General features: G+C 37.8%; 2 protein-coding genes, 3 long non-coding RNA genes and 2 pseudogenes across 12 annotated transcripts; 3 read left to right on the forward strand and 4 right to left on the reverse strand.

Moving 5' to 3' along the window:
- Window positions 1-424: 424 nt before the first annotated feature.
- On the reverse strand, window positions 425-1,762 carry LOC133728059 (uncharacterized). The gene has a single exon (XM_062155481.1). It carries the CDS (start codon window positions 1,760-1,762, stop codon window positions 425-427), a length of 1,338 nt encoding a protein of 445 aa, XP_062011465.1.
- Window positions 1,763-2,571: 809 nt separating this feature from the next.
- LOC133728065 (uncharacterized) lies at window positions 2,572-3,868 on the forward strand (annotated as a pseudogene).
- Window positions 3,869-3,970: 102 nt separating this feature from the next.
- Window positions 3,971-4,894, reverse strand: LOC133728068 (uncharacterized). Its single transcript, XR_009855598.1, has 3 exons — window positions 4,475-4,894; window positions 4,306-4,393; window positions 3,971-4,083 (listed from the first exon to the last, which is right to left on the reverse strand). It is a non-coding gene; the product is annotated as an uncharacterized LOC133728068 (long non-coding RNA).
- A 1,331-nt stretch (window positions 4,895-6,225) lies between these two features.
- LOC133727911 (uncharacterized) lies at window positions 6,226-15,634 on the forward strand. Of its 7 annotated transcripts, XR_009855426.1 has the most exons (9): window positions 6,226-6,694; window positions 6,773-7,135; window positions 7,314-7,563; window positions 7,652-7,732; window positions 7,840-7,917; window positions 8,175-8,287; window positions 8,530-8,615; window positions 14,018-14,306; window positions 14,656-15,634. It is a non-coding gene; the product is annotated as an uncharacterized LOC133727911 (long non-coding RNA). The 7 variants fall into 7 exon arrangements; XR_009855430.1 differs by having other exon boundaries at window positions 7,815-7,917; window positions 14,018-15,634; XR_009855429.1 differs by having other exon boundaries at window positions 7,824-7,917; window positions 14,018-15,634.
- LOC133727909 (probable LRR receptor-like serine/threonine-protein kinase RFK1) lies at window positions 9,040-12,623 on the reverse strand. Of its 2 annotated transcripts, none has more exons than XM_062155321.1 (12): window positions 12,395-12,623; window positions 12,085-12,170; window positions 11,910-11,978; window positions 11,780-11,851; window positions 11,587-11,669; window positions 11,410-11,481; window positions 11,243-11,314; window positions 11,085-11,153; window positions 10,723-10,788; window positions 10,042-10,107; window positions 9,496-9,643; window positions 9,040-9,253 (listed from the first exon to the last, which is right to left on the reverse strand). In XM_062155321.1, the coding sequence occupies exons 6-11, from the start codon at window positions 11,439-11,441 to the stop codon at window positions 9,631-9,633; spliced, it is 318 nt and encodes a 105-aa protein (XP_062011305.1). In that variant the 5' UTR covers window positions 11,442-11,481; window positions 11,587-11,669; window positions 11,780-11,851; window positions 11,910-11,978; window positions 12,085-12,170; window positions 12,395-12,623; the 3' UTR covers window positions 9,040-9,253; window positions 9,496-9,630. The 2 variants fall into 2 exon arrangements, with proteins under 2 accessions (XP_062011305.1, XP_062011306.1); XM_062155322.1 differs by having other exon boundaries at window positions 12,350-12,623.
- A 134-nt stretch (window positions 15,635-15,768) lies between the features above and the next one.
- On the reverse strand, window positions 15,769-17,906 carry LOC133727910 (uncharacterized). Its single transcript, XR_009855423.1, has 4 exons — window positions 17,514-17,906; window positions 17,151-17,334; window positions 16,070-16,154; window positions 15,769-15,990 (listed from the first exon to the last, which is right to left on the reverse strand). It is a non-coding gene; the product is annotated as an uncharacterized LOC133727910 (long non-coding RNA).
- A 315-nt stretch (window positions 17,907-18,221) lies between these two features.
- Window positions 18,222-26,063, forward strand: LOC133734520 (TMV resistance protein N-like; annotated as a pseudogene).
- Window positions 26,064-26,129: the final 66 nt, after the last annotated feature.

Here is a 26,129-nt window from a genome sequence, read left to right on the forward strand (position 1 = left end):
ATCCCTATTTGCTTATACTACTAACGATGTTTTCAGGGTTAAATTATGCGCTTGCTTTGAGCGTATCATACACCCCCTGAAGGAGACAACACTGGATTGACCACTTATGATCCACTTGGCGAGACATCTTGGATGTAATTAATATTGTTAGTTGCTTTGAATGGTTTGTGTTTTAATTTATGATAATAAAATTTTTTATGTTGAGTATATCATCTTCGTAAAAAAGCATTGAACTTTTATTTTCATGATAAAGCAAACCACACAAATAAAAAGCACACAACGGAAAGTAAAAGCAAACCACACAAATAAAAAGCACACAACACAAAGTAAAAGCATACCACACAACAATACAACCAAAGTAGGCCATGACCACTTATCATGACAACATGGCCACTTATTGAAAGCACAAAACAAAAAAAAATGCTCACTGGTGGTTCTGATCAGCTTGTAACTTCATGGTCCATAGGTGATCGACTAGATCTTCTTGGAGGTTTTTATTCATCACTGGACATCTAACCTCCCTATAACGACGCAAGAATTGATTTAGTTGTTGCGGATTGCGATCAACATCGGTGTCCATTACTGGTCTCTTATATATCTCTGCTTTCCTTGGTCTGGTTGGGATATCATCCGGATCAAATGGCTGCGCTGCATCTTCATCATGCTCATCTTCAACAATCATATTGTGCAAGATAATGCACGTCATCATGATGTATTGAAGGTTCTCCTTACTCCACCCACGAGCTGGTCCTCTTATGATTGCCCAACGAGCTTGGAGAATACCAAATGCTCTCTCCACATCTTTTCTGTATGCTTCCTGCATCCTTGTGAAATGTTGTGTCTGCGGCGACCTCGGGTTTCGGATTGCTTGTACAAAGGACCCCCACTTAGGGTATATGCCATCAACTAGGTAATAACATTGACGATAATACCTATTATGTACCTGGTAGTTCACTTCAGGGGTTTCACCGGTGCATACGTCATTGAACAACGGTGAACATCCAAGGACGTTAATATCATTCATGGAACCTGGAAGTCCGAAGAAGGCATGCCAAATCCAAGTATCGTAGGAGGCCACCGCCTCTAAGATGATTGTGGGCTTCCCCTTGTAGCCAGTATACTGCCCTGCCCATCCGGTGGGACAATTTTTCCATTGCCAATGCATACAATCAAGGCTACCGATCATCCCCGGGAATCCCCGTTCTGCAGCTTTGTCAAGCAGCCGTCGCAAATCTGCCGGTGTTGGTCGGCGGAGGTAAGTCTCATGGTACACATTCCAGATTGCTTTTGTGAAGTGCTCAAAAATCTCAATGGCAGTGGACTTCGCAATATCTAGGTAATCATCGCAGAAATCAGCTGTGATGCCATACGCGAGCATTCTCATGGCGCATGTCAGCTTTTGTTCAGTGGATAAGCTGAGTCTCCCACAAGCATCTCTTGTTTGAACAAAATATGGGTCGTAGTTGGCCACGTCGCGCATCATCTTGTCAAAGACCCAAGGTTGCATTCTATATCGCCTGCGAAAAATGTTTGGTTCATACCTGCACGGATCCGTGAAGTATTGAGCTTTGAGTCGAAGATCAATCAGCTCTCGATCCCTGGCCTTATAGGTACGACCTTCTGAAGAACCACCCCATTGTGAATCCTCATCTTCCAGATTTTGGATTTGCAAGGCAGCGGCAGACATCATCAAGTTTCGTCGACGGCTTCTCGTGACGGCCTCTTCTTGATCTTTCTGCAACCATTTCGTCAAACGATTCATTGCAGAAATGGTTTGACAAAATCAAAACGGAAAAGAAAGAAAGATTTGTGTGATTTGGATATGAGAAGTGTTTGTGAATTTGTGAGAGATGAGGATGATAATGACCCCATATTTATGAACGGATTGAGTTCATTTCATTAGATAAGATATGACACGTGGCAGACAAAGACTCGACCGTAATTTGGACAGCCAATTAGAGATTGACACGTGGCGCTGATATCACATCGAAATTCGGCTGTTTGGCATATATGCCGACACAAAACATCAAAATATCTTCTAAATAGTTAGATTTTTTGTCGTATGTGCCGACACTTTTGTCGTATATGCCGACACAAAAAAAAAATTTAAAACTTTTTTTAAATTCATTAAATAAATTATCATAATTTTTAAATATTATGATAAAATGTTAAATTATTTTTTTTACCTTATTTAATTAAATTAACATATTTTTAATATAATATTCATCAAAATTATACTCATATTATATTTTAGTCAAGAATAGTGAAAATAGCACCCCCCATGGTTGGAGATGAGAATTGAGTCCTATATAAATAGTGCAACAAGGGGGTGCTAAAATGAGAATAGCACCCCCAAATGAATCCCATGGTTGGAGTTGCCCTAACGAATCCCTTCTTGGCCATCAGAACCCTTGCGCCTCAACCCACCCGTCACCCACTGACACAAAAACAAAAACAAAAACAAAATGAAGCAGGCCAAGCTCCAATCACTCGAGCTCCTCCCCACCGCACACTGCCGCCATCAACACCTTTATCATGAGGGTCTGAGACCAGCGATCACTGGACTCCCCCATGTCTGACAAGAATTTGCCTTCAAAGCACCGTGCTTCACAACGAAACAAGGGAGGGAGGCCTGCACGCCTTAGGTAGATGACAGTGCACGCAGTGATACTGGCCACGCTTCCTCGTGGAAAAACGGGATGGGGGAAGAGACGGCAACAGCCGCTTTCTTTTATAAAGAGATTTGGGATACTGTAGTAAAATAGCAAATTTGGGAGTATTTTAAAATTCTAAGCAGAACGAGAATCAAAGAATTGCCTTCATCAGCAATCGGATATCTCGAAAAGCAGGAACAGTTAACTTTATCAGGTTGCAACCTTCTTGAACATGTGTCGTGCAACATTTTTGAGTTGCAATATCTACAGCTTCTTGATCTCTCGGATTGCTGTAGTATGAGTACATTTCCAACAAAGTCGGAGTTTTCAACTGAATCGACCGGTTTAGAGGACAAGCACTATGCTCCGTTATTCGTCGATTTGAATAGTTCACAGTTGCCGCTATCTTGTAGAAATTACAGAATTTCCGCGAGAAATATATGGCCTAGATGCGAGCTACTGCAGTAGATTGAAAAGAATTTCACAATTATCAAACATTAATTTGGAAGGTAAAAAGTCAAAAATGACTCCTCGGATGAACCTGTTTAGATGCCCTGCACTGTACCACAATCTGGCTCTTGACGTGGCAGGGGTGAAAAAGAATTTACCGGATGAGTCCAGGTTAACGGCTCTGTTGTCTCTCTTCTTCTCATTTCGGCAATCCGAGTATCATGTCTTGTTTCCTGGAAGTATTAGGGCCTACGAACGGCTACTCGGGATAGTGGAATCCAGTTGGAGATTGACCGAAATTGGACTTCCGGAGTGGTTCACCTGCCTCACGTATATCGATAAGAAAGGACTTCAAGTATGCAACTTTAGAATTGATTTTCCTGAAAATTTGAAATGGGAGGGCAAAGGATTGGCTTTCTGTGCTCTAGAGGCTTTTTTTACGGGAGTATATTTCAGAATATATACTCAGAATCTACATTAACGGTGTATCCATCATTGAAGCATCCGAAAAGGACTTCCTGGGGAGATTGTCCGCGGGCCCGTTGTGGTTGTACTATATGCCATTTGATACTATAATAAAACGGCTGAGTGAGAGTGGGTTGCCGCCACCTTCCAACTGTCTGGTTGAGTTTGAATTTGATATCTCCAAAGACGGCGGGATGGGAAGCTGTGGAGTCCACGTAGTAATGCCAGAGGATGAAGGCCAATTTGTAAATGGATTGGTCCATCAACTTCAGCAGGGGCGGATCCAGGATTGAAACCTTGGACGGGCTTCGATTTCTTAAACAAAAAAAAAATTATATATATATATATATATATATATATATATATATATATATATATATATATATATATATTATAGAAAAAAACACCTCAGTATTGCAGTAGACTCAAGATTTTGCCATTCACTTAAAACCTATGATCCAGTTGCTAAATTCCTTCATGATATTCTCCTGCACCAAATCTTCCAGAGACAGAGCTGCAAGACTTTGTCAATGTTAACCTTGCAGCAGTTGGAACAATTAATCAAACATTTTTCAAAGTTTCAAACCCACTTACCCACTAACCCACATCAATTAAACATTTAAACCCACTTACCCACATCACATTTAACCCACATCAATTAAACAATAAAACGATAAATTGCAGATTTGCAAAACAAGGAGAAGGACTGAAGGAGAGAACGCTCAACGCTGCATACCAGATTTCCAAACCAAGAGAATTTGACCGCAAGTCCGCAACCTTCATTCTTCATTCTTCAATCCACGAAATCTTCAATCCAATACAACCTATGAACATGAATTTCACATCAATCCTTAAACCCTATAAATTGACCCAAATTAGATTGATTCAATTAAACAAAATCTTACATTGAATCATTGCCCCAAATTGATGTTGATGGACTTGATGCCAGAGCCCAGAGCTGTAGAAGTTTAGAGGAGGAGGAGGACTGGAGCACAGGAGGAGCCGACTCAGCCGAGGACTAGGAGAAAGTGAGAGTCTGAGAGACGATTAGACGAAGTGACGAACTGGAGGCTGGACTGGAGAAGCCGACTAGCCGAGAAAGCCAGAGCCCAGAGCTGGAGGAGGAGGAGGACTGGAGGACAGGAGGAGGCGAGGAGCCGAGGAGAGATCTCACTTAGACGAACTGGAGGCTGGAGCGTAGTCGAAGACTCGAAGTCGACTAGTCGAGTGAACTGGACGGGCTTGGGCTGGAGTGCTGGACAATACCTAACTAAAAAAAGATGTATACATCTAATTTTTTTTTTGGGCTCAAAATTCTCGGACGGGCTTGAGCCCGCCCCACTTATAGTGTAGATCCGCCCCTGAACTTCAGGACTGACTCCTACTCTAGGAACGACGTTGAAAATTCAGAACAAGGCAAGTGATACCTCCAGCACCAAACAGAGTAATGTCTATCCAGTGGACGAATTCGCCAGACCGACACTTGACATTGAAGAAGAACTGCGAACTAAGGTAACTGTTTTTTCTTGGTATCAATGATTAGCAACAGTTGAGTTTCTATTATCTGATTATGGCTATATATGTCACTATCTTCATATGTAGGATGGTATAAAATCCAAACGCTGAGAAAACACAGAAAATGTGCGATATGCTCCAACAGAGGAAGGAATTCGGTGCTGACATATGATCAAAGTATACCATTGAACCTTCCATATGGTGAGAATCTGTATCGGAACTTTTTATCTGATTATTTTCTTAAATGTTGTTGTATGAGGTGATATAATACTGAGGCTACTTATTGCTGTTTTAGTAGGTGTTAACCATTAGAGATGAAGTTTAACGCTAACACTAACTATGGCTACGTTGTTAATTTGTTATCTTCATGTAAGATAGTACAGATTTTAAAGGGCTAGGAAACCAAACATTGAGATTCAAAGAAAATGTAGGCTAAGATAAGGAGGGACTTTGGGTTCATCACATTATGGAGTTTCTATAAACATTTAAACTTGCCATAAAGTGGAAATCTACAAGTGTCTGAACTTTTTTCCTTTGCATATTTTGTCAAGGAGTTTGAATTGATGAGGTCTTGGAATGCTATCCTCATGGACATCATGGAGTTTATAAGGATTTAGGTCGTCTACATGGATAGACTTGGTAAAGTTGTGATTTTAAATTTAATGATTGTGCCTACTCTGCACTTATCATTGTCGCTTTTGGAATTTTTACTAGGTAAATTTCTTGCTAATATCGGCCTTCACAAGAGTTGAGATGAAGCTAGATATATAGTCCAGTGATATTGCTGACAGAGTGACGGGTAACTGCTTCTTACTGGACTCTCTCTTAGGTTAGGTTGGTTGAGGGATTTGTATTCTCAGTGGAGTTTTGTGTATTTATGTGGATAAGTTCTTCCAAAGAGGACATTGGATTCTTGGTAGTTTTGCTGCAATGGATACATCCATGTGTCAATTAAGTCGGTTCTCAGTATTCAGTTATGTACACTATTAATCTCTTTCTTGTAAGGTGAAGAGGTTGTCCAGTCCTCTCGGCACCTATTAAAAGTAAAAGTTACTTGGTTGGCATTAATGATTTGAGATGGTTGAGTACTTCAGTTGATATTGTCTGATTATGGCAATTTTCCTACCTTCATGTAGGATGCTACAGATTTTTAAGGCCCTGGAAATTTGACGTTGCGAAAACAAAGAAAATGTGGGCTGATATCATATGCTCGTGGAGGAAGCTAGGGATCTGGTGCTGACACTAGTATGGGTTATATATTCTATATCTCTTTGCCTTGAACTTCCCATATATTCTATAAACTCTGTAAGATGGATTCTAATTAACAAGCTTTTCATGCAAGTATAACAAACTATGGATGCTAGTTTTGAGAGGTCCTATGAGTGTGTATTTATTCCTTTCCATTTATAATGCTGCAAAGAAACACTTTGATCGTGTACTACCAATCTGGATGCCTGTATAACAAGTGGTTTAGTTACAGTCTATCTTTTTGCGCTTTTCTTTATAACATTTTTTTTTTCCGAGGTACTGAACATGATGCTTTTTTGGTCTGAAGGAGAGCTGAGAATTTGATGAATCTTGATGGTCATGATATATATGGCTCAAGACAGGTAATTGTTTCTTCTAGAGCTCTGCATTTGGTTAGTGAATTGGCCGGCTTTGACAGTGGACCTCTTTTGTATTCTCAGGAGAAATTTGTATCTCTGAGCATATTGAAGGTAGGACAACAGGAGTTTGAACTTGTGAAGCTGCTGCCTTTGAAAAACATCTTATGATTGATGTATAATGCAATGTGAAGTTCATACAGACACAATCACCATCACATCATCTTGAACTTGCTAATCAGGGGAACGAAGACTCCAGTCTTCTATCTGAACATCACAGAATTTCCGGATGGATGGTCATCCTTTAATTTACGAAAGCAGAATTTGACTGAGGAGGACCTTTGAGACTTTGAGATAATCTGATTGCAGTCACTGCAGCATCTCTGGTTTTCCAGGGGAATTCGGTGCTGACATATCATGACAGTATTCTATTAAACTTTCCATATGGTGAGAATCTACTATCTGTATCTGAACCTTTTCTCTTTGTTTATTTTATATTTTTTGTTGTATGAAGCAATAGAATACTAAGTTTACTTATTTGCAGTTTTAGTTGGTGTTAACCATTAGAGATGAAGTTGAGTTGATATTATCTGACTATGTCTACGTTGGTATCTTCCTTTAAAAGGCCAGGAAACCAAACATTGAGATTTAAAGAAGATGTGGGCTAAGATGAGGAGGGAATTTGGTGTCATGACATTATGGAGATTCCTATAAACATTTAAACGTGCCATAAAGTGGAAATCTACATGTATCTGAACTTTTTTCTTTTGCATATTTTGTCAAGGAGTTTGAATCGATGAGGCCTTGGAATGCTATCCACATGGACATCATGGAGTTGTAAGGATTTAGGTCATCTACATGGCAGGATAGACTTGGTAAAGTCGATACTAATAGCTTGATGTTAACTTTAATGATTTTGCCTACTCTGAACTTACCATTGCAGCTATTGGATTTTTTTACTAGGTAATACCGTATTGCTAATATTTTCCTTAACAAGAGTTGAGATGAAGCTAGATGGTCCAGATTTTGCTGACCGATTGACAGGTAACTGCTTTTTACTGAAATCTGTAGTCGGTTGCTTGATTGAGGGATTTGTATTTCTAAGTGGACAATTGTGTATTCTCAGAGCAATTAGTATCTCATATTCTCAGGGCAAGAGAATTATCTACTTGATTGACAAGCATGTACAAAGGTGGGCTGGTGCTTTCGAAGAGGACTTTGCATTCTTGGTAGTTTTGCTGCAATGGATACATCATACATTCATATGTCGATTAAGTCAGTTCTCAGTATGTAGTTATGACTTATGTGTTATGTACACCATAAATCTGCCTCGTAAGATATTGAGTTCCACTTTGCCTTTAATGGTAAAGAGGTTGTTCAGTCCTCTCTGCACTTATACATGTGCTATAAAGTAAAAGTTACTTGGTTGGCATTAAGTACTTGAGTTGCTATTGTCTGATTATGGCAATTTCTTACCTTCATGTAGGATGCTACAGATTTTTAAGGCCCAGGATATTTGACATTGCAAAAACAAAGAAAATGTGGGCTGATATGATATGCTCCTGTGGCGGAAGGGAGTGGTGCTGATTCTAGTATGGGGTATATATTCTATAGCTCTTTGCTTTGAACTTGCCATATATTCTATAAATTCTGTAAGGTGGTATCTAATCAACAAGCTTGTCATGCAAGTGTGATAATATGTGTGTGTATTCCTTTACTGTTCTATTGCTGCAAAGAAACACTTTGATAATATACTACCAATCTAGATGCATGTATAACAAGTGGTCTAGTTACAGTCCATGTTTTTGCGCTTTTCTTTGTAACATTTTTCTTTTCACTAGGTACTAAACCTGGTGCTTTGTTGGGCTGAAGAAGAACTGAGAATTTGATGAAGCTTGATGGTCATGATATATACGGCTCAAGACAGGTAATTGTTTCTTCTAGAGCTCTGCACCTGGCACTACAAAAAAAAATTACAATGGCCACGGCGCAATGCCGTAGCAAAAGCCTCTTTTGCCGTCGCAAAAGAGCATTGGCGACGGCTCTGCGACGGCAATTCTTCCGACGCCGTTGGTGGCGTCGCCAATGGTATTTGCCACGGCAATTCGCCGTCGCAAGACTATTAGCGACGGCAAAACGTTTGCCGTCGCAATAATTTTGCGACGGCGAATTGCCGTGGCAAATACCATTGGCGACGCCACCAACGGCGTCTGAAGATTTTTGCCGTCGCCAAAAGTCACTTGCTACGGCAAAAATGCCGTCGCAAAAATATTATTTATGAATAAAAAAAAAATCGGCATGCAAATGCAGGCCGATTTTTTTTTTTTTTTTTTTAATGAATGAAAACTATACAAAAAGGAATGAAGCTTATATAAAAGGAAATGTTACACTTTAATTTTCCTCATAAATGTTACAAAATGAATGAAGCTTCTACCAAAATTTACAAGATCGATAATTAAGCTTTACAAGTTAGTTATTTTCCTCTAGCTACTTCAAGATGAACTTTGCAGGGATCTTCCTCGATCTACTTCATGTACCAATTACTCTAGTGTTGTTGCAAGCCTCCTATAACACAAAGTCAGAAATCTTCAAGCATTCATTAAAGAAACAAAAAACTGGAAAATTAATGGGAGATGTACACATGACATAGATATTGTTCATACCAGTACATACAATTAATATTTCACTACCACTCTTAATTACTTTTTGACATTTTGAGTCAGCAAGTGTGCTAAATCCATGTCTTTCTACGATTAAAGCTAGAGTAGTTGATTTGAAGAATGCTAAATCCATAGTTCCATACTTACCACGAAATATGTCTGAATTTCCATTCATTATATATCATGAAGATCCCTTCCAATTAGTTCCTGAATAGGGGGCTGCTGCAAAAATGCCTTTGATATCTTACTTTGAGAAGCCTTTGATACGCTATCAATAGCATCCTACATATCTCCACTGCAACATAATTACAAAAATGTATGTTAATACACGATACATGGCACATGATTATTGATAACTCATATGTACCAAGAAGCAATAAAGACACCAAGACCATAATCTTAAACCTTCTAGCCTTTTCATAGAAAGTTCTCAATTGCATAAATACCATACCACGGTATTATTGATTCCATTTTCTAAGCTATAAACTTATTTGAAACTCAGCCCACATATCACCTATACCATAATAACTAACACAGATTTTCTTAAGGCAAATCATGAATTTTGGCAGAGGCAAAAGAAAGAAGCAAAACAAAGTTCCATCTGGAACTATGTGATTTGCCCTTGTAGAGCAGTCATATTTGGAAATGTAATCTCTATGATCCCAAACTTAGGACATAAGCAAAAGTAATTACCGTGTATAATCCCGGTAGTTAATGTACTTTATTGGCCTTTTGATTTTTCTTTTGCTAGTCCTCAACCTGATATCAAAAGTTTTACATTAGTGCAACTGAGCAATATAACACTACTATTAATCGATTAAATTACAAAACGTACTACATAGCAGCATCTTAATCCAAAACTTAATAGATGCAACCACATATGGATGTCCACATCAAAACACACAAGCATCTAAATCATGCAGAACCACGCAACATTCCTTACTTGTAGAGTAAACCAATAAGCCATAATCAAAATACAAACATTATTCCTTACTTTACCTGTTAAAAAGAATTCAATTGAAAACAAGAATTCAATTGAACAGGCATAAACCGCCAATTAATTTGGAAGAGAAAATATATTATTAACAACGGTGTATTGTTTTCACTCATGATAATTAGACAACAATCAAGCAAAGATCTATTATTCAGACATGTAAACATAAGACACTAAACCCAATGTATGATACTAGCTTCAACTTATATGTCTAGCACCAACTTGCTTCTTCTCTACAAGCATAACGCAAATTGCATACAAGGTTGAAGTGATGATGTCCTAGAATTCCAGTGAGTAATAATATACACATGAGAAAGTAAATTGCATATATGAATAGAGAAAAAGGAATAATATGAAGCATCCAAAATGACGACACATACACATTGCTTCCATCTATGAAGATTGAGTCTGGTACACTTCCACTCAGAGAGTTGCCAGTTAAGAATCTACAGAAAGCAGCACCAAACAAAAATCATACATAAAACAAAAATCAAAATCTAAGCAGACACCAAACCTAAATAGTAAGCTTGCATTTGTTTGATCTTGTATGACCATTGTTTGAGCTATAAAATCAAAATATCCGAAACTTATGTAGGTGCATTTGTGTGCCCATATGTGTGACACAGCACTTTCGTCCCTTCCCCAGAAAGATGTCTCAGCATTTTCCAGAAACTTTAAGGAAAAAACCACATGCAATGGACCTTGCAGTTTATAAGTGAATCAAGCAAAAATTTCTACTTACAGGAATCTCAAACGCTTTAAGCTGATTGTTGTTGGAATTTCTCCTATCAACTTGTTAAAACTCAGATCCCTATCAACATTCAAAAATATAAACCCTTATCATTTACGGTCATCAACATCACATGTAATAAATGTATTATCTTCGCAAGCTTTACTTACAGCATTTCCAGTTTCTGCAGTGTCCATAGGTAAGGAGGGATCTCTCCAGAAATGTTACAGTTTCTCAGTATCCTAAAATACAAAACGGAGTTGTATTAACAAACCCTTATCAAATATAAAAAAAAAAACATGTTCACCATATCTGATAATACAAATACTAGACTTACAATTTGACTAGGCCAGTCATGTTTTTCAACATAGGAAAATCCTGCTCTGTTCCATTTATATCACTAATCCTCCTATATAGATATGACACCACAATAGGAAAAAGAAAGGATTAGTTCACTAAAAAAAAAAAAGGAAAAAAGGAATCCTAAACAAAATTGAAAAGGCCTTTTACTTACAACTGTTCTAAATTACTCAGGAGAGATATGATACACGGGATAGGTCCACGAAGCCCACTCCCATGTATTTCTCTTCACCATATCTGATTATTTTAAAACAAAAGAAAGATTGTTGATACTAGAAATAGATGATGATGACAGTAAACGACCCAATCTACAAGGTCAATAACTGAGAAAAATTCATAAAACTCACAGGTATCTGAGAGTGGTAATATTTGCCAGCTCCACTGGAATCTCCCCTGATAAGCGATTTACAACAAGAGAGCTGCACAGGCCTTCTAATTAATTGGTAATGTAGGATCAAAAACATTGAGAGAGCTCACATTGAAGTTAACTGCATTGAACCCCATTCTGCTGGTATTGTACCACTAAGATAATTGTAAACCAAATCACTGCACAAAGATGAAAAAAGTTGGAAGGCATTCAGCAAAAAATAACTATTTCAGAAATGTCATCAGACATCATTTTTCAAGTCTTGAGCTATATAAATGCTCTTACATTTCTCTAAGGTAATGTAGTTTCACCAGTTGAGGTGGAAGCGTGCCAGGTAGACTAAACCTCTTGAGTCTTGACTCTTGAGGACCCTGTCAGATTAAAATATATGAATTCAAGTACTAATCAGAGAACAATATTAACAAGAAAGCAGAATGATAATAACAGAGATTGCTTTGAAATAAATGATTGTGGTGTTCATTTACAATTATCTTCTCTTTGTGAGAAAATCCTTCTTTTGTACGGTAATAATATTGGCAACTATACTAACCTCCAATAGATTAAGGTGAAAATCATCAGAAAATTAAACTTCTACCTCCAATGCCAAACCACCTTGGCACCTACCATTAGATCAGTTTAGCTGAGAACTTCTAGCACCTAGTAGATAAGGAAGGTCAAGGTAAGTTCTCGCAATGCAAGGAGGTACGTAGCGTACGTACTTCACTTAACCCCATCAGAGGTCAGTATAGTTTACCTTATGCAGTATAGATATCAATCAAGTATAACAACCTCAATTGTTTTTTTTTCCTGGTAAAGTTAATATCAAAATACCAACCTGTATCCTGATGTATAATCATGTATTGAAATATAAAAGCATCTAGCAATAAGATGAGAGAAGTATACAGCTTTACGACGTAACGGACAGTGCTGTTGCCTTCACATTCAATGCTACTCTCAGATTAAGAAGAGAGGCCACCTTCCGAGCACAGTTGATCAAGGTTACTTTGTACATACCTTGTTATTCTTAGCAAAGGAATAGTCACCAGCAGGCAGGACTATCTCATGCACAAAACCATAATTTGTCAAAAGATAATGAAGAGAATAAAGGGATACGTCACTTTCTTCTCTCTTTCATCAAATTGATTGAAAACAAATGACAAGGGTATCAATTAAACTTTGAATACCTAGCAGACTGCTTCCAACTGATACAGTCATGAATCATACAAATTTACAAACTGCAATTGAAGAAGAAATCAACATTAAATGGAAATCAAATTATCAAACCCATTTCTAACTACCCAATCAGTATCATTACCTTAATTAAAATCAACATCAAGTGATCAAGATCAAAAATTCAAAAGGAAATTGAACCCATTTGAAATTGAACCCGTTTCTAACTACCCAATCACTCAATCAGTATCATTACCTTAATTAAAATCAAGATCAAGATCAAAAGATAATCAAAGCCATTTGAAATTGAACCCATCAGAAACTCAGAAGAGAAGAAGAGGAGGACTGGAGGAGGCGAGGAGCCGAGGAGAAGAAGAAGACGGAGAGGGAGAGAGAGATAGTGAGATACCTGGAGGCGGAGCTCGGAGACCGGACAAGCGGAGACGGGTTGCTGGTTGCTGGTTACAGCCTTGCTCGTTGTGTTCCGTGTTCGGGACTCGGGAGTGCTCCAAGTCTCCAACCCCGAGTTCGGCGGTGGCCGGTGGGGCTTGAAAGGCTGGAGGCGGAGCTCGGAGACCGGAGATCGATGGGTTGCTGGTTACAGCCTTGCAGGTTGCTGCGTTCTGTGAAATGGACCGGAGATGGGTTAGATCGAAAATGGAGAGAGAGAGAGAGAGAGAGAGAGGGTTGCGGTAAAGAACAAAGATTGAAGATGCATATAGTTTATAATTGAGTTTATTCTATCGTGCGACGGTACTCTAGATGCAGTAGCAAAGTAGTGAAACTTTGCGACGGCTAATGTTCATCGAAGTAGAATGTTAGAGTTTGGCTACCCCAATTGCCACGGCGCAGCAACTCAGTCGCAAGTTCTGCCACGGCGTAACTTTGCCGTAGAGAAAAGACAATTTTTTGCGACGGCAAAACAACGCCGACGCTAACTGGTGAAGCCATTGCAATTTTTTTTTGTAGTGTGGTTAGTGAATTGGAATTGAAAGTTGACCTCTTTCATATTCTCATGAGGAATTTGTATCTCTGAGCATTGTTGAAGGTTGGACAACATGTGTTTGAACTTGTGAAGCTGCTGCCTTTGAACAACATCTTATGATTGATGTGAAATGCAATTGAAGTTCATACAAACACAATCAAATCTCTCTCGCTAATCGGATTATCTACTTAGACAAGCTCAGATCCCTTGATCTTGAACTTAGAAAGCTCAGATGCCTTTGTTCTTGTATCTGATGCCTTTATATAGGCCTTGCTCTTCATGGCAGGCTGTAGGTGTGAAGAAATGAAAAGCAAAGTCATGCTTTTCCATTTCTTACGTTCTATGTTTTCAGGTTAACATTAATTGCATGTTTCCTTCATCAATTCATGACAAAGACTCCAAGTCTCCAACCACCATCTTGTACTACAATTGTTTCTCATCTTCAACAAAAACTGCTCTGTCCTATAGCTCTACCATGTAGCTATAGCCTTCTTCAATTAATGGGTCACCAAAGCAATAGTTTCTCATGCTTTCTTCATGTGTAATTCACCACATGGTTTCTCACCTCCAATTAAGGAGGGACTCACCCTAGCTTAATTTCCAAAAAAAAAAAAAAAAAAAGTTCTCTTAGCTTCCTCTTTCTTTAAAACAGAAACTTCATGTTTGTATGTCTAATTCCAATCTTCATTTTTCTTTTGCAGGTATTTTTTATCAATAAGGCAAGCAGTACCTCCAAAAGTAGGTTGGATCAGGACTTCCTGTGTTGTTGAAGTTGTATAAAGGTTCAGTGAAAAACAGAAATTGGGCTCGTGCAAATGTGTGGGCAGCTGTGAATTATGCCCAGCTAACCTCTTCACTGAAATAAGCATCATTTATTTGCTTCACTTTCTTTTCTTACTGGATAGTGCAACCAGATAAATGGTTTTGAGTCCTACATGTGACTTGGACTTGAATGTCGATGGTTGAAGCTGAAGCTGGAAGGGCTGCATTGGCGGTGGTTAGATTTGCCGTTGTTCCATCCCTTCTTCCTAGTAGGAGAGTCCATAAGGAGCTTCCAGACTGTAACCATAAGTTGGCTATCGACTTACACAATTTTGCTTCATTCTGTGTGTGCATATTTTGTGGTATAAGCTACAAACTTGCAATCACTTTTGATAAAAAAAAATTCAAATCCCTTTGTATGTAGAGAGTGATAACAGTTCAATTTAAAACCAAACAAAATGCAAGTTCCCCATCAAAAATGACGGACACAGTAGTGGATGTACCAATAATGTAGTGGATGTACTAGTAAATTAGTAAATTAGCGCCAGACATATTTTCTGAAAGTGAGATGTAGTGGATGTCCGATGTACCAATAATGTAGAGTTCACCCAATGGCTCTGCAAATATTGGTCAATCTCCGACTTTGAGCTTTGGACCCAGGTTTAATCTTCCTCTCTTGGGCCAGTTCAAGCAAATTAAAGTTGCTATAGGATGGCTTAAAAGCCCGATCAGACATCATATTTTTGCTATAGATTGCAAATTCCTTTAAATTACATCAGTTGCACGCTCCCGAAATAAAGAAAAGATTCTCAAAGTGGTTCAAAAGAAGTGGGCGGTTCAATCTTCCCCTCTAGGGCTATGTTTGGTACGGCTGGGCTTTTCAGAAAAGCTGGCTTCTGCTTATTTCTGAGAATAAGTGGCTGAAAAGCAAAGTAGCTGAGTGTTTGGTAAACTGGCTTTTTATAAGAGCTGTCAGTGGCAAAAGCAGTGGCAAAGTATTTGGTAAACTCAAACTGACTTGTGCTTTTTGTTTGGACAATTTAAAAAATAACTTATACAAATATATTAGTAACATTAATAACAATTAAATATCCAGCTCGCATCAAATATCATAACATATTCAAATGTTCACGTTATTACGCGCATTCATCAAACTTTGAGTAATGCTATTTCTTATTGTTTCCATTTCTTGTGCACCATGACCATGATATTCTTCTTCTACATCATCATCCATTTCTATCCCACCACTTGACCCATAACCTTCTTTTTCTTCACTGCGGACAAAATGTCTATCATCAACAACAGACAAAGAAAACAAGGAAGCTATAAGAAAATGAATAAACTATCTGGTACCTTTTGTCGTATAACACACACTGAGCTTCTTCTTTTGCGTGGAGGAGGCTATATGATGAGGCTATATAAATCTTTTCCTCATAACCTGTATGAAACAGCAAATAGGTAAATTACAAATAGCCTAAGCCAACTCTTTCTCAATCCAAGATAGTGATCCAACCTAATTTGTGCACAAGTTGACATACTAAACCAGAAAAATGCTCAAATTATTGGAAACAAAGATGCACAAAACTAGAGTCAGAAAACGTGAATTAAGAAAGTGAAGCAATGAACACATAGTTCATCATTAATTGCTAATCTGCACCATCATTTACAAACAACCTAGCCAAGAACACTACATAACAAAACAATCGACTTATCTTCTCTCAACGATATCATTCGCATCTGCCTATTGCAACTAAGCCATTAGAATCAACAATACTGTTGAAGTAGTAGCACTAGGGAGCAATGGAGAAATAGCTAAGCTAAGGGAGAGAAAAATTGAAGAGAAGAATTTAGATGGAGAAATACAACTGTTCAATTGATAAAGGCCAAAACTACATGATAAGGATAGGAATAAATCCTAAGATGATTACTTGATTTGCCAAGATAATTATAAACCAACAAATGGCCGTTTTCATGAGAAAGTTATTTTCATTTAACTAGAGAAGTTGATAAGCAAACAACATAGTAAATGCATTTAATCGGTAACAATAAAATTATCTGCACTACAATCAAAAAAATGGCAGCAAGGTAACAACTGAAATGATCATATCTAAACAATCCACCTGCACAAACTCGGGAAGTTTCATCCTATCAAAGTATCAAACCACAAGACCACAATAGAACAACAATCGTAACCAAAAGCCATTGAAAAGCAGAGCCTAAACAACATCTATGCATTCAGTCAACACATCTGGGCAAGGAGTCAATTGAAATCTGGGCAGCGAATTTGAACAATACCAATCAACATCTATGCATTCAGTCGATGATCCAAAGCAATTCTGAATCGGTTGTAACAATCAACAATCTTATATTCACAAAGCCATTGAAAGCAGAGCCTAATTAACATCCACAGTGTGAAAATCAATTGGAAACATACCTTCAAATCTTTTGCTGCAAATCGAACTCCAAGTCTGCAACTCGAACTCCAACTGTGAAAATAGTCTCCTTTAAAGCCAAATCCTTGAGAAAACTAATGGGTTCTAAGAGATTTGCATCAGCTTGCAGCCTTTTGGAAGTGCAAAGGCTGAAAAGGAGAGCCGAACGAAAAGGAAGTGCAAAGGCTGAAAAGGGGATCAACACCAATCAACACAAGTGAAAAGGGTCCAAAAAATTCACCAAATTAAACAAAATTGAACTCAACCCACTGATATCAAATGATACAAGGACGCTGGCAGTACTCAAATCATAGGCCTTCATCAAAATCATAGAAATTTGAAACTGAAATAGATAAAATACTAACCTGAATCAAATTTCCAAGAAGCCTTGCTTGAGTGAGGCTTTGATTTCCAACCCAAAATCCTGATGAAAGGCTAGATGAGGCGGTGTCAGAGGGAGAGAGATTGATGGGGCGTCTGTGATCAGAGATTGATGCGGCGTCTGTGATGAGAGGGAGAGAGATTGTTGCGGCATCATCTATCAAGAAGGGTTTCATGGCAATAGTAATTGCCTCAAACAATGGAGGATAGACACCGGTATTTTGAAAATTTCATTAATCTACAGTAACACCGCCACAGTGATTTCCTGGCTTCTGGCTTTTAAAAGCTGGGGTTCGGCTGCTTCTGCTTTTGGGCAGAAGCCACAGCAGCTTCTGGAGAAAGCTGATAAGAAGTTGGCTTACCAAACACTTATGGGTCTTGTGCTTATAAGCAGGGGACCTAAAAAGCCCCCCAAACATAGGCTATGTCTTCTTTTCAGCTAATACCACTGAAGTCAAGTTCCAACTTGCATCGAAAGTAGAAGGAAACTTCTTCGCATGCATGGTGTGGTGCCCACACGTCCTAAAGAAAAGAAGAAAATTGTAACCCGAGTTCATATCTCAGTGGGTGAACTTGCATTGAAAGTAAAAGGAAACATCTTCACATGCATGGTGTGGTGCCCACACGTCCCAAAGAAAAGAAGAAAATTGTGTGGTGCCCATCCCAAGGCCTAATATATAACAGGGAGATATAGTTCTGATGATCCCTCACTTTGGAGCCTCGATCATTCTGTAGATCTAGTTATCCTACAATAATGACCACTCAATTTGGGGCCTCTTCTTCTTCCTCTCTCTCTTCCTCTTCTGGTACCATTCAGCCCCATTCAGCCCTCTTTCTCTTCCTCTTCTGCTACCATTCAGTCATGGACACACCATGTCTTTTTGAGTTTTAGAGGAGAGGATACGCGCAACTCTTTTACAGGCCATTTGCATAAAAATTTGGTTCAGAAGGGAATTAAAGCCTTCATAGATGATGGCCTTACAAGAGGAGAAGAAATATCAAGCGCACTTTTTAAAGCAATTGACGAGTCAAAAATTTATGTCATTGTGTTCTCTGAAAATTATGCTTCCTCAAAATGGTGTTTAGAAGAACTTGTGAAGATCATGCATTGTAATGAATCGAAGCAACAAATTGTATGCCCTATTTTTTACAAGGTAGATCCATCAGATGTACGAAACCAAAAGGGTAGTTTTGGTCAGGCACTTGCTCATCATGATAACTTGGAGAAGGTGGCAGGATGGAAGAAAGCTCTTACAAAAGCAGGAAATCTTTCTGGGTGGCATTTCTCACACGGAGGGTAATTAAGTCTTGTACTATACTTTCATAGTAACTGTGATATTCTTCTTCAAGCTTTTATTTTGCATAAATAGTTGTGGTTTTGTCTCTACTAGGGAGGGTGTAGATCTCTTCTTGTTTAGTTTGTTTTTCATGTTTATAATAATCTTCTTCTTTTTTCTACAACAGATATCTGATATTATCGCATTTAATATTTTCTATTCTTTTCAATTGACAGGCATGAATCTAAATTCATTCATAAAATTGTTGAAGAGATCTCACAACAAGTTTTAAATTTTACATATTTGAATGGGGACAAATACTTTGTTGGAATAGAGTCTCGTTTAAAACATATGGAAAATCTTTTATGTGTTGGAGAAAGTGACGTGCGAATGATAGGGATATGGGGCATTGGTGGATTAGGCAAAACAACAATTGCAAAGACTGTTTATAATATAATTTCCCATAAATTTGAAGGCAGTTGTTTTTTGGAAAATGTTAGAGAAAGATCGTTGAAATATGGAGGCCTACAAGAACTACAGAAGTTTCTTCTTTCTAAGACTCTAGGGTTGAGAGACTTAGAGGTAAATAGTCTTGACGAAGGAAGCATCATTATAAAAGAAAGGTTAAGCCATAGGAGAGTTTTCTTAATTCTTGATGATGTGAATGATTTGGACCAGTTAAAAAGTTTAGTCGGAAAGTCTAATTGGTTTGGTTCTGGTAGTAGAATAATCATAACAACACGAGATAAGCACTTGCTACATGATGTTAATCACATATACCAAGTGGAGAAGTTAAGTCACAGTGAAGCTTTGGAGCTCTTCAACTTTAATGCATTCAAAGGAAAAGGACAGATGGGTGATTACGTTGAACTCATAGATAATGTAATATGCTATGCTGAAGGGCTTCCTCTAGTTGTAGAAGTTATGGGTTCATATCTACGTGGTAGAAGTACAGAAACGTGGAAAGATGCATTAGAGTCTTGCAAAAGAGATCCTAAGTTTCAACAAGTGCTCAAATTAAGTTATGATGCACTTGAACCTTCGATGAAGGAAGTTTTTCTTCACATCGCATGTTTCTTTAAAGGTAAAAATAAGAACTATGTGATGGACATATTAGAAGCATGTGACCTACGACCTAAACACAGCATTGAAGTACTCATAGAAAAGGCCCTCATAAGCATTACTGAAGCAAATGGTGTTTGGATGCATGATGTGCTAGAAGAAATGGGCAAAGAAATAGTTTGTCAAGAGTCATCAGAGCCAGGAGAACGTAGCAGATTGTGGTTGTACGAAGATGTTTATCACGTTTTTGTGCACAACACTGTAAGTGAAATATATAGATAGATAAGTGTTATTTATTCAAGAGCAACACATCATGTACATATTAATTTATATTCAAACATAAAAAAAATTAGAAAAAGGATTCTGCCACTTCACTTTATTATTTGCACTTCATTTTGAACTACACAAAGTAAAATGCAAGTGGTAAAATATATGGCTAAGTGAAGTGCCAAAATCATCACAAAATAAAATATAGCTAAAAGTTTTTCCATACATATTAAGACCCAAAAGAAATTTAAAAATTTTACATTTGAAATTTCTGATTGAGGAAAAATTTCTTTGGTAATCTTATTGTATGTTTTCCATACCAGGGAACAAGCAAAGTTAAAGGGATCATGGTTCTAAAAGGCGTACCAGATCAACAAATACCCTTGAATAAGAAAAGTTTCTTAAAGTTAAACGGTCTTCAAATTCTTATAATTTGTGGTGATGTATTCTATGGAGATCATGTGGATTACCTTCCCAATGATTTGAGACTCTTAAACTGGAAGGATTGTCCGTTACAATATTTTCCATCAGATTTTTATCCTAGGAAACTTGCTGCACTCAAGATGGATTTCAGTGAGATATCATCACCATGGAGTGTACTTAAGGTATAGTTTAACAAATTTACAAATAACAAATTTATGAGTACGTACGCTATAGACTAGCTGTAAATTATTCACTAATTTTTTTTTAGATAATAATTCATTACTATTTTAATATTGGAGCTATACTGGAGATTTTTATTCACAGTTTAGTTTTGATAGTTTAATTTTGAAGCTATGGTGTAAATTTATTCACAATTTTATCGTCGCATGCTATATTATGTTTAATTCAATTGAATACATTTTTTTTTTCAAAGGGAGGTTTTCTACGTCAATTGCCTCGGATCTACACATCACCATTGGGGAAGAGACTACAGGTAATTTAATGTAATGATTACTGTTTTTTTTTTTTTTCTTCTTCTTTTTTTTTTTTTTTGGCAAGAGTTCAATATTGTTAATATGAAGAGGATTTGGAGTTTTGTAGTAAAAAGCTAATTGGGGATTATTTTAGAAATGTCTATTTTTTTTTTTTTTTTGAGGAGGGGCCAAATACAGCTGCCCTAACCCTTAACCATTAATGAAACCATAGAATACATTTTTTTTTTTGGGGAAGGGGAGGGGGGAGACATTGAGCTTAAACTCCAAATTACCATAAGCATTAAGAGAACATCCTGAGATAATAACAGGAGTCTCAACTAATCATATGTATCCTAAAAAGCACTAATTAGCGAAGAGTGTTATACTGGTTACTCTGTTAGCAAAGAAATGTCTAATTCTTAAAATTACTTTCAGTTGTTCTAAAACACTTTTAGGTCTTAAAGTAATATGAAAATTTTGGGTGCCCAAAATTATTTGGCTTCACAGACCGCAATCTGAAATGCTATTGGGTTTTGGGCTCAAATTAGATTGTTGAGTTCGTACCGTATTTGGGACCTTGGGTGAGTAATTTTTTCCTTTGATTTGGCGACTGCCTACTATTGAGGGTGTCTTGCCTACATACTATAGGATAATTTTTCACACCTAGCTAGTTTAATGAAACTTCTGAAACACCGCAATTGAGCATATTAGTGAAGCGAGATTCAATCTAATTAAATTATCTTTGTCCAAGGTGATAGTTATAGACTGTTGGCTCATTTAATAATTGAACTTCGATGTATAAGTAAATGGTGCCAAATTTTAGGATAGTTATATGTGCACAGATCCTATCCAGAGCGGAGCTCCGCTTTGAAATTAACGTGTGAAGTTCGAGTTTTGGGTCACTTTTCGGTCGCATATCCACATCTCGACCGTTCAGATTTTAGGTACTAGTGTATAGATCATTTCTGCAAATTTTCAGCCAAATTGATGATCGTTAAGGTATCTAACTCGCTTAAACCAATGGACGGACTGAATCTGTCAACCTGAACCGTACTAGCTTTAAGGCAGTTATCAAGGCCTTAACGATCATCATTTTGGCTTAAAATTTACAGAGACAATCTATACACTAGTACCTAAAAACTGAACGGTCGAGATGTGGATGTGCGACCGAAAAGTGACCCAAAACTCGAACTTCACACGTTAATTTTCAAAGCGGAGCTCCGCTCTGGATAGGATCTGTATATGTGCAATTCTAGTTTGAGTTTCTAATGAAATATCATATTTACTAAAAAAAAAAACAAAAAAAAACAAAAAACAAAAATTCCTCACCCAAGACATGAAGACATATTCTCTCTTTTTCACATTTTTTTTATAATTACAATTAATTATTTTTTTTATTACTTACAAAACAGTGTTATTAACTTTATATATATATATATAATTTTTTTTTTTTTTTTTTTTTTGCCTACAGAATATGCACAATTTGAAATCAGTCGATTTGGGAAATTGCAATGGTGCAACAACGTTTTCCTACTTCTCTAGATTGCCAAACTTAGAGGAGTTGAAAATAAGAGACAGTAAAAAAGTTAAGAAGTTCGAAATTGTGGAAGAGATGAAATCCTTGAAATGGTTGGATCTAAGCCGTACTGCAATCAGAGAATTGCCTTCATCAACAATCAGATGTCTCATTAATCTGGAAGCGTTAACTTTATCAGGTTGCTATAAACTTAAACATGTGCCGTGCAGCATTTTTGAGTTGCAACATCTACGGCATTTGGATCTCTGTTATTGTAAAAAGCTGGTAACATTTCCAACAAAGTCAGAGTTTTCAACGGGATCGACCAGTTTACAGGACAAGCACTATGCTCCATTAACCGTCAATTTGAGCCATTGCGGGCGTCTTGTAGAAATTGCAGAAATTCCGCGAGAAAAATATGGCCTAGGTGTGAGACACTGCTACCGATTGCAAAAAATTTCAAAATTGTCAAACATTTTGGAAGGTAAAGAGTCAAAATTGACCCCTTTTATGGACTTTTTAATTGCTATGAACTGTCCGGCAATCTGGCTCGTGACGTGGCAAAGGTGAAAAAGAATTTTCCGGATAATTCCAGGTCAACAGCTCTGTCGCTTCTCTTTTTCTCATGTCGGCAATCCAAGTGTCGGTTTCACTTTGACGGCCCGACTTACAAATTTGGGATTCCGGAGTGGTTCACTTGGCGCAGGGATTTCGATATGGAAGGACTTCAAGGATGTGAATTTAGAATTGATTTTCCTGGAAATTTCAAATGGAAGGACAAAGGATTGGCTTTCTGTGCTCAAACTGTTGATCACGATTACTTCAAGGTGTACGCATCACTCGAGCATACCTACTGACGAGAGAGTCCGTGTGGGGATACTTGCCATTCGATACTATAATAGAACGGCTGAGTGAGAGTGGGTCACCACCACCTTCCGTGTGTCTGGTTAAGATTGAATTTGAAACCCTCAATATAAGGTCTAACGAGATTACGGACGAAGGGCCCCCGATTCAAAGCTGCGGAGTCCACGTTGTAATGCCAGAGGATGAAGGCCAATTTGTAAATGATTGTCAAAGGATTCCACCGTTTTCCATAAGAGAGCTGAAGATCGATGCTGAAGAGACTGACTCCTACTACGATGCTGAAGAGATTGACTCCTACTACGATGCTGAAGATCGACTAACTGTTTTATAGTAAGTCCTTCAGAGGGATATTGGTTTCTTCGACTCTCCTAGTTTTGAGTGGTGGACACTGTTTTGAGCTTAATTCGATCATGATCGTCAAGCGACTCGACTGTTTGAATCCCTCTTCACCGACCTCTTCAGTCAGTAAGTTATTTTCAGTGCCTTTAGAATGTACGTGATCTTTTAAAACCTGTGAATAAAATTAGTTGTTTACCTTATTATTTTCTTTGTGAAATTCAGAACAAGGCAAGCTATACCTCCACCACATATGGAGTAATGTTTATCCCGTGGACGAATTTCGCCACACTTATCACTGAAGAACGACTGCCATCTAAACGCTCTGAAAACAGAGAAAGGAATTCGGTGCTGACATATCGTCAAAGTATTCTATTGAACTTTCTCTTTGCTTATTTTATATATGTTGTTGTATGAAGCAATAGAATACTAAGGTTACTTATTTGCTGTTTTAGTTGGTGTTAACCATTAGAGATGAAGTTGAATTGATATTATCTAACCATGGATACGTCGTTATCTTCATTTAAAGGGCCAGGAAGCCAAACATTGAGATTCAAAGAAGATGTGGGCTAAGGTGAGGAGGCAATTTGGTTTCATCACATTACGGAGGTTTCTTATAAACATTTTAACGTGCCTTGAAGTGGAAATCTACATGTATCTGAACTTTTTCCCTTTGCATATTTTGTCAAGGAGTTTGCATTGATGGGGTCTTGGAATGCTATCCACATGGACATCATGGAGTAGATAAGGATTTAGGCCGTCTGCATGGCCGGTTAGACTTGGTAAAGTCGACACTAATAGCTTGATGTTAGATTTAATGATTGTGCCTACTATAACTTATCATTGCAGCTGTTGGATTTTTTTACTAGGTAAATACCCTTATGCTAATACTGGCCTTAACAAGAGTTGAGATGAAACTAGATGGTACAGATATTGCTGACAGATTGACAGGTAACTGCTCCTTACTGAACTCTGTATTAGGTTGGTTGATTGAGGGATTTGGACATTTTTGTATTCTCAGCGCAATTACTATCTCAGGGCAAGAGGATTATCTACTGAATTGACAAGCATGTACAAAGGTGGACAGCTGCTTTCAAAGAGGACTTTTGCATTCTTGGTAGTTTTGCAGCAATGGATACATCCATATGTCGATTAAGCCAGTTCTCGGTATGTAGTTATGTACACCATTATTCTGTGTCTTGTAAGATCTTGAGTTCCTCTTTGCTTTTAATGGTATAGAGGTTTTCCGGTCCTCTTGGCACTTAAAGTTACTTAATTGGTTGCGTTAATGATTTGAGATGGTTGAGTACTTGAGTTGATATTGTCTGATTATGGCAATTTTCTTACCTTCATGTAGGATGCTACAGATTAGGCCCTGGAAATTTTACGTTGCTAAAACAAAGAAAATGTGGGCTGATATGATATTCTCCTGTGGAGGAAGGGATCTGGTGCTGACACTAATATGGGGTATAGATTCTATATGTCTTTGTTTTGAATAACTTGCCATTTATTCTATATATAAACTCTGTAAGGTGGATTCTAATTAACAAGCTTGTCATGCAAGTGTGAAAAACTATGGAGGGTAGTTTTGAGAGGTCCTATGTGTATATATTCCTTTCCAGTTCTATTGCTGCAAAGACACACTTTAATAGTTTAATCATATACTACCAATCTAGATGCATGTATAACAAGTGGTTTAGTTAAAGTCTTATCTTTTTGCGCCTATCTTTGTAACTTTTGTTTTTTGTTTACTAGGTACTAAACCTGATGCTTTGTTGGTCTGAAGGAGAGCTGAGAATTTGATGAAACTTGATGGTCACGATATATATTGCTCCAGACAGGTAATTGTTTCTTCTAGAGCTCTACTTTTGGTTAGTGAATTAGCATTGACAGTGGACTTCTTTTGTATTTTCAGGAGAAATTTGTATCTCTGAGCATGATTGAAGGTTGGACAACATGTGTTTTACATTGTGAAGCTGCTGTCTTTGAACAAACATGTTATGATTGATGTACAATGCAATGTGAAGTTCATACAGACAATCAAATCTCTCTAGCTCTCTAATCAGGGGAATGGAGACTCCAATGTTCCACATAACATCACGGAATGACTGGTTTCCGAATGGATGGTCATCCTTTAATTTACGAAAGCAGACTGAGGAGGACCTTTGAGGCTTTGAGAAGAACCGATCGCAGTCACTGCTGCAACTCTGGTTTCCCTAATACGGAAGCTGTGCTCTTTGGATAGATTCACTCTAACAATGTTTTGGAGAAAATATTTTATGTAATTCTTCTATGGTCATCACACAATTTAATTTAGTTTGTGTTTGGGTAACCTGACGGTTGTAAACTATATGTATAACCAATGATAGTAAATTTGGACAA

This window comes from Rosa rugosa, chromosome 2 (genome assembly GCF_958449725.1).
Source record: "Rosa rugosa chromosome 2, drRosRugo1.1, whole genome shotgun sequence".
Taxonomy (NCBI): Eukaryota; Viridiplantae; Streptophyta; class Magnoliopsida; order Rosales; family Rosaceae; genus Rosa; species Rosa rugosa.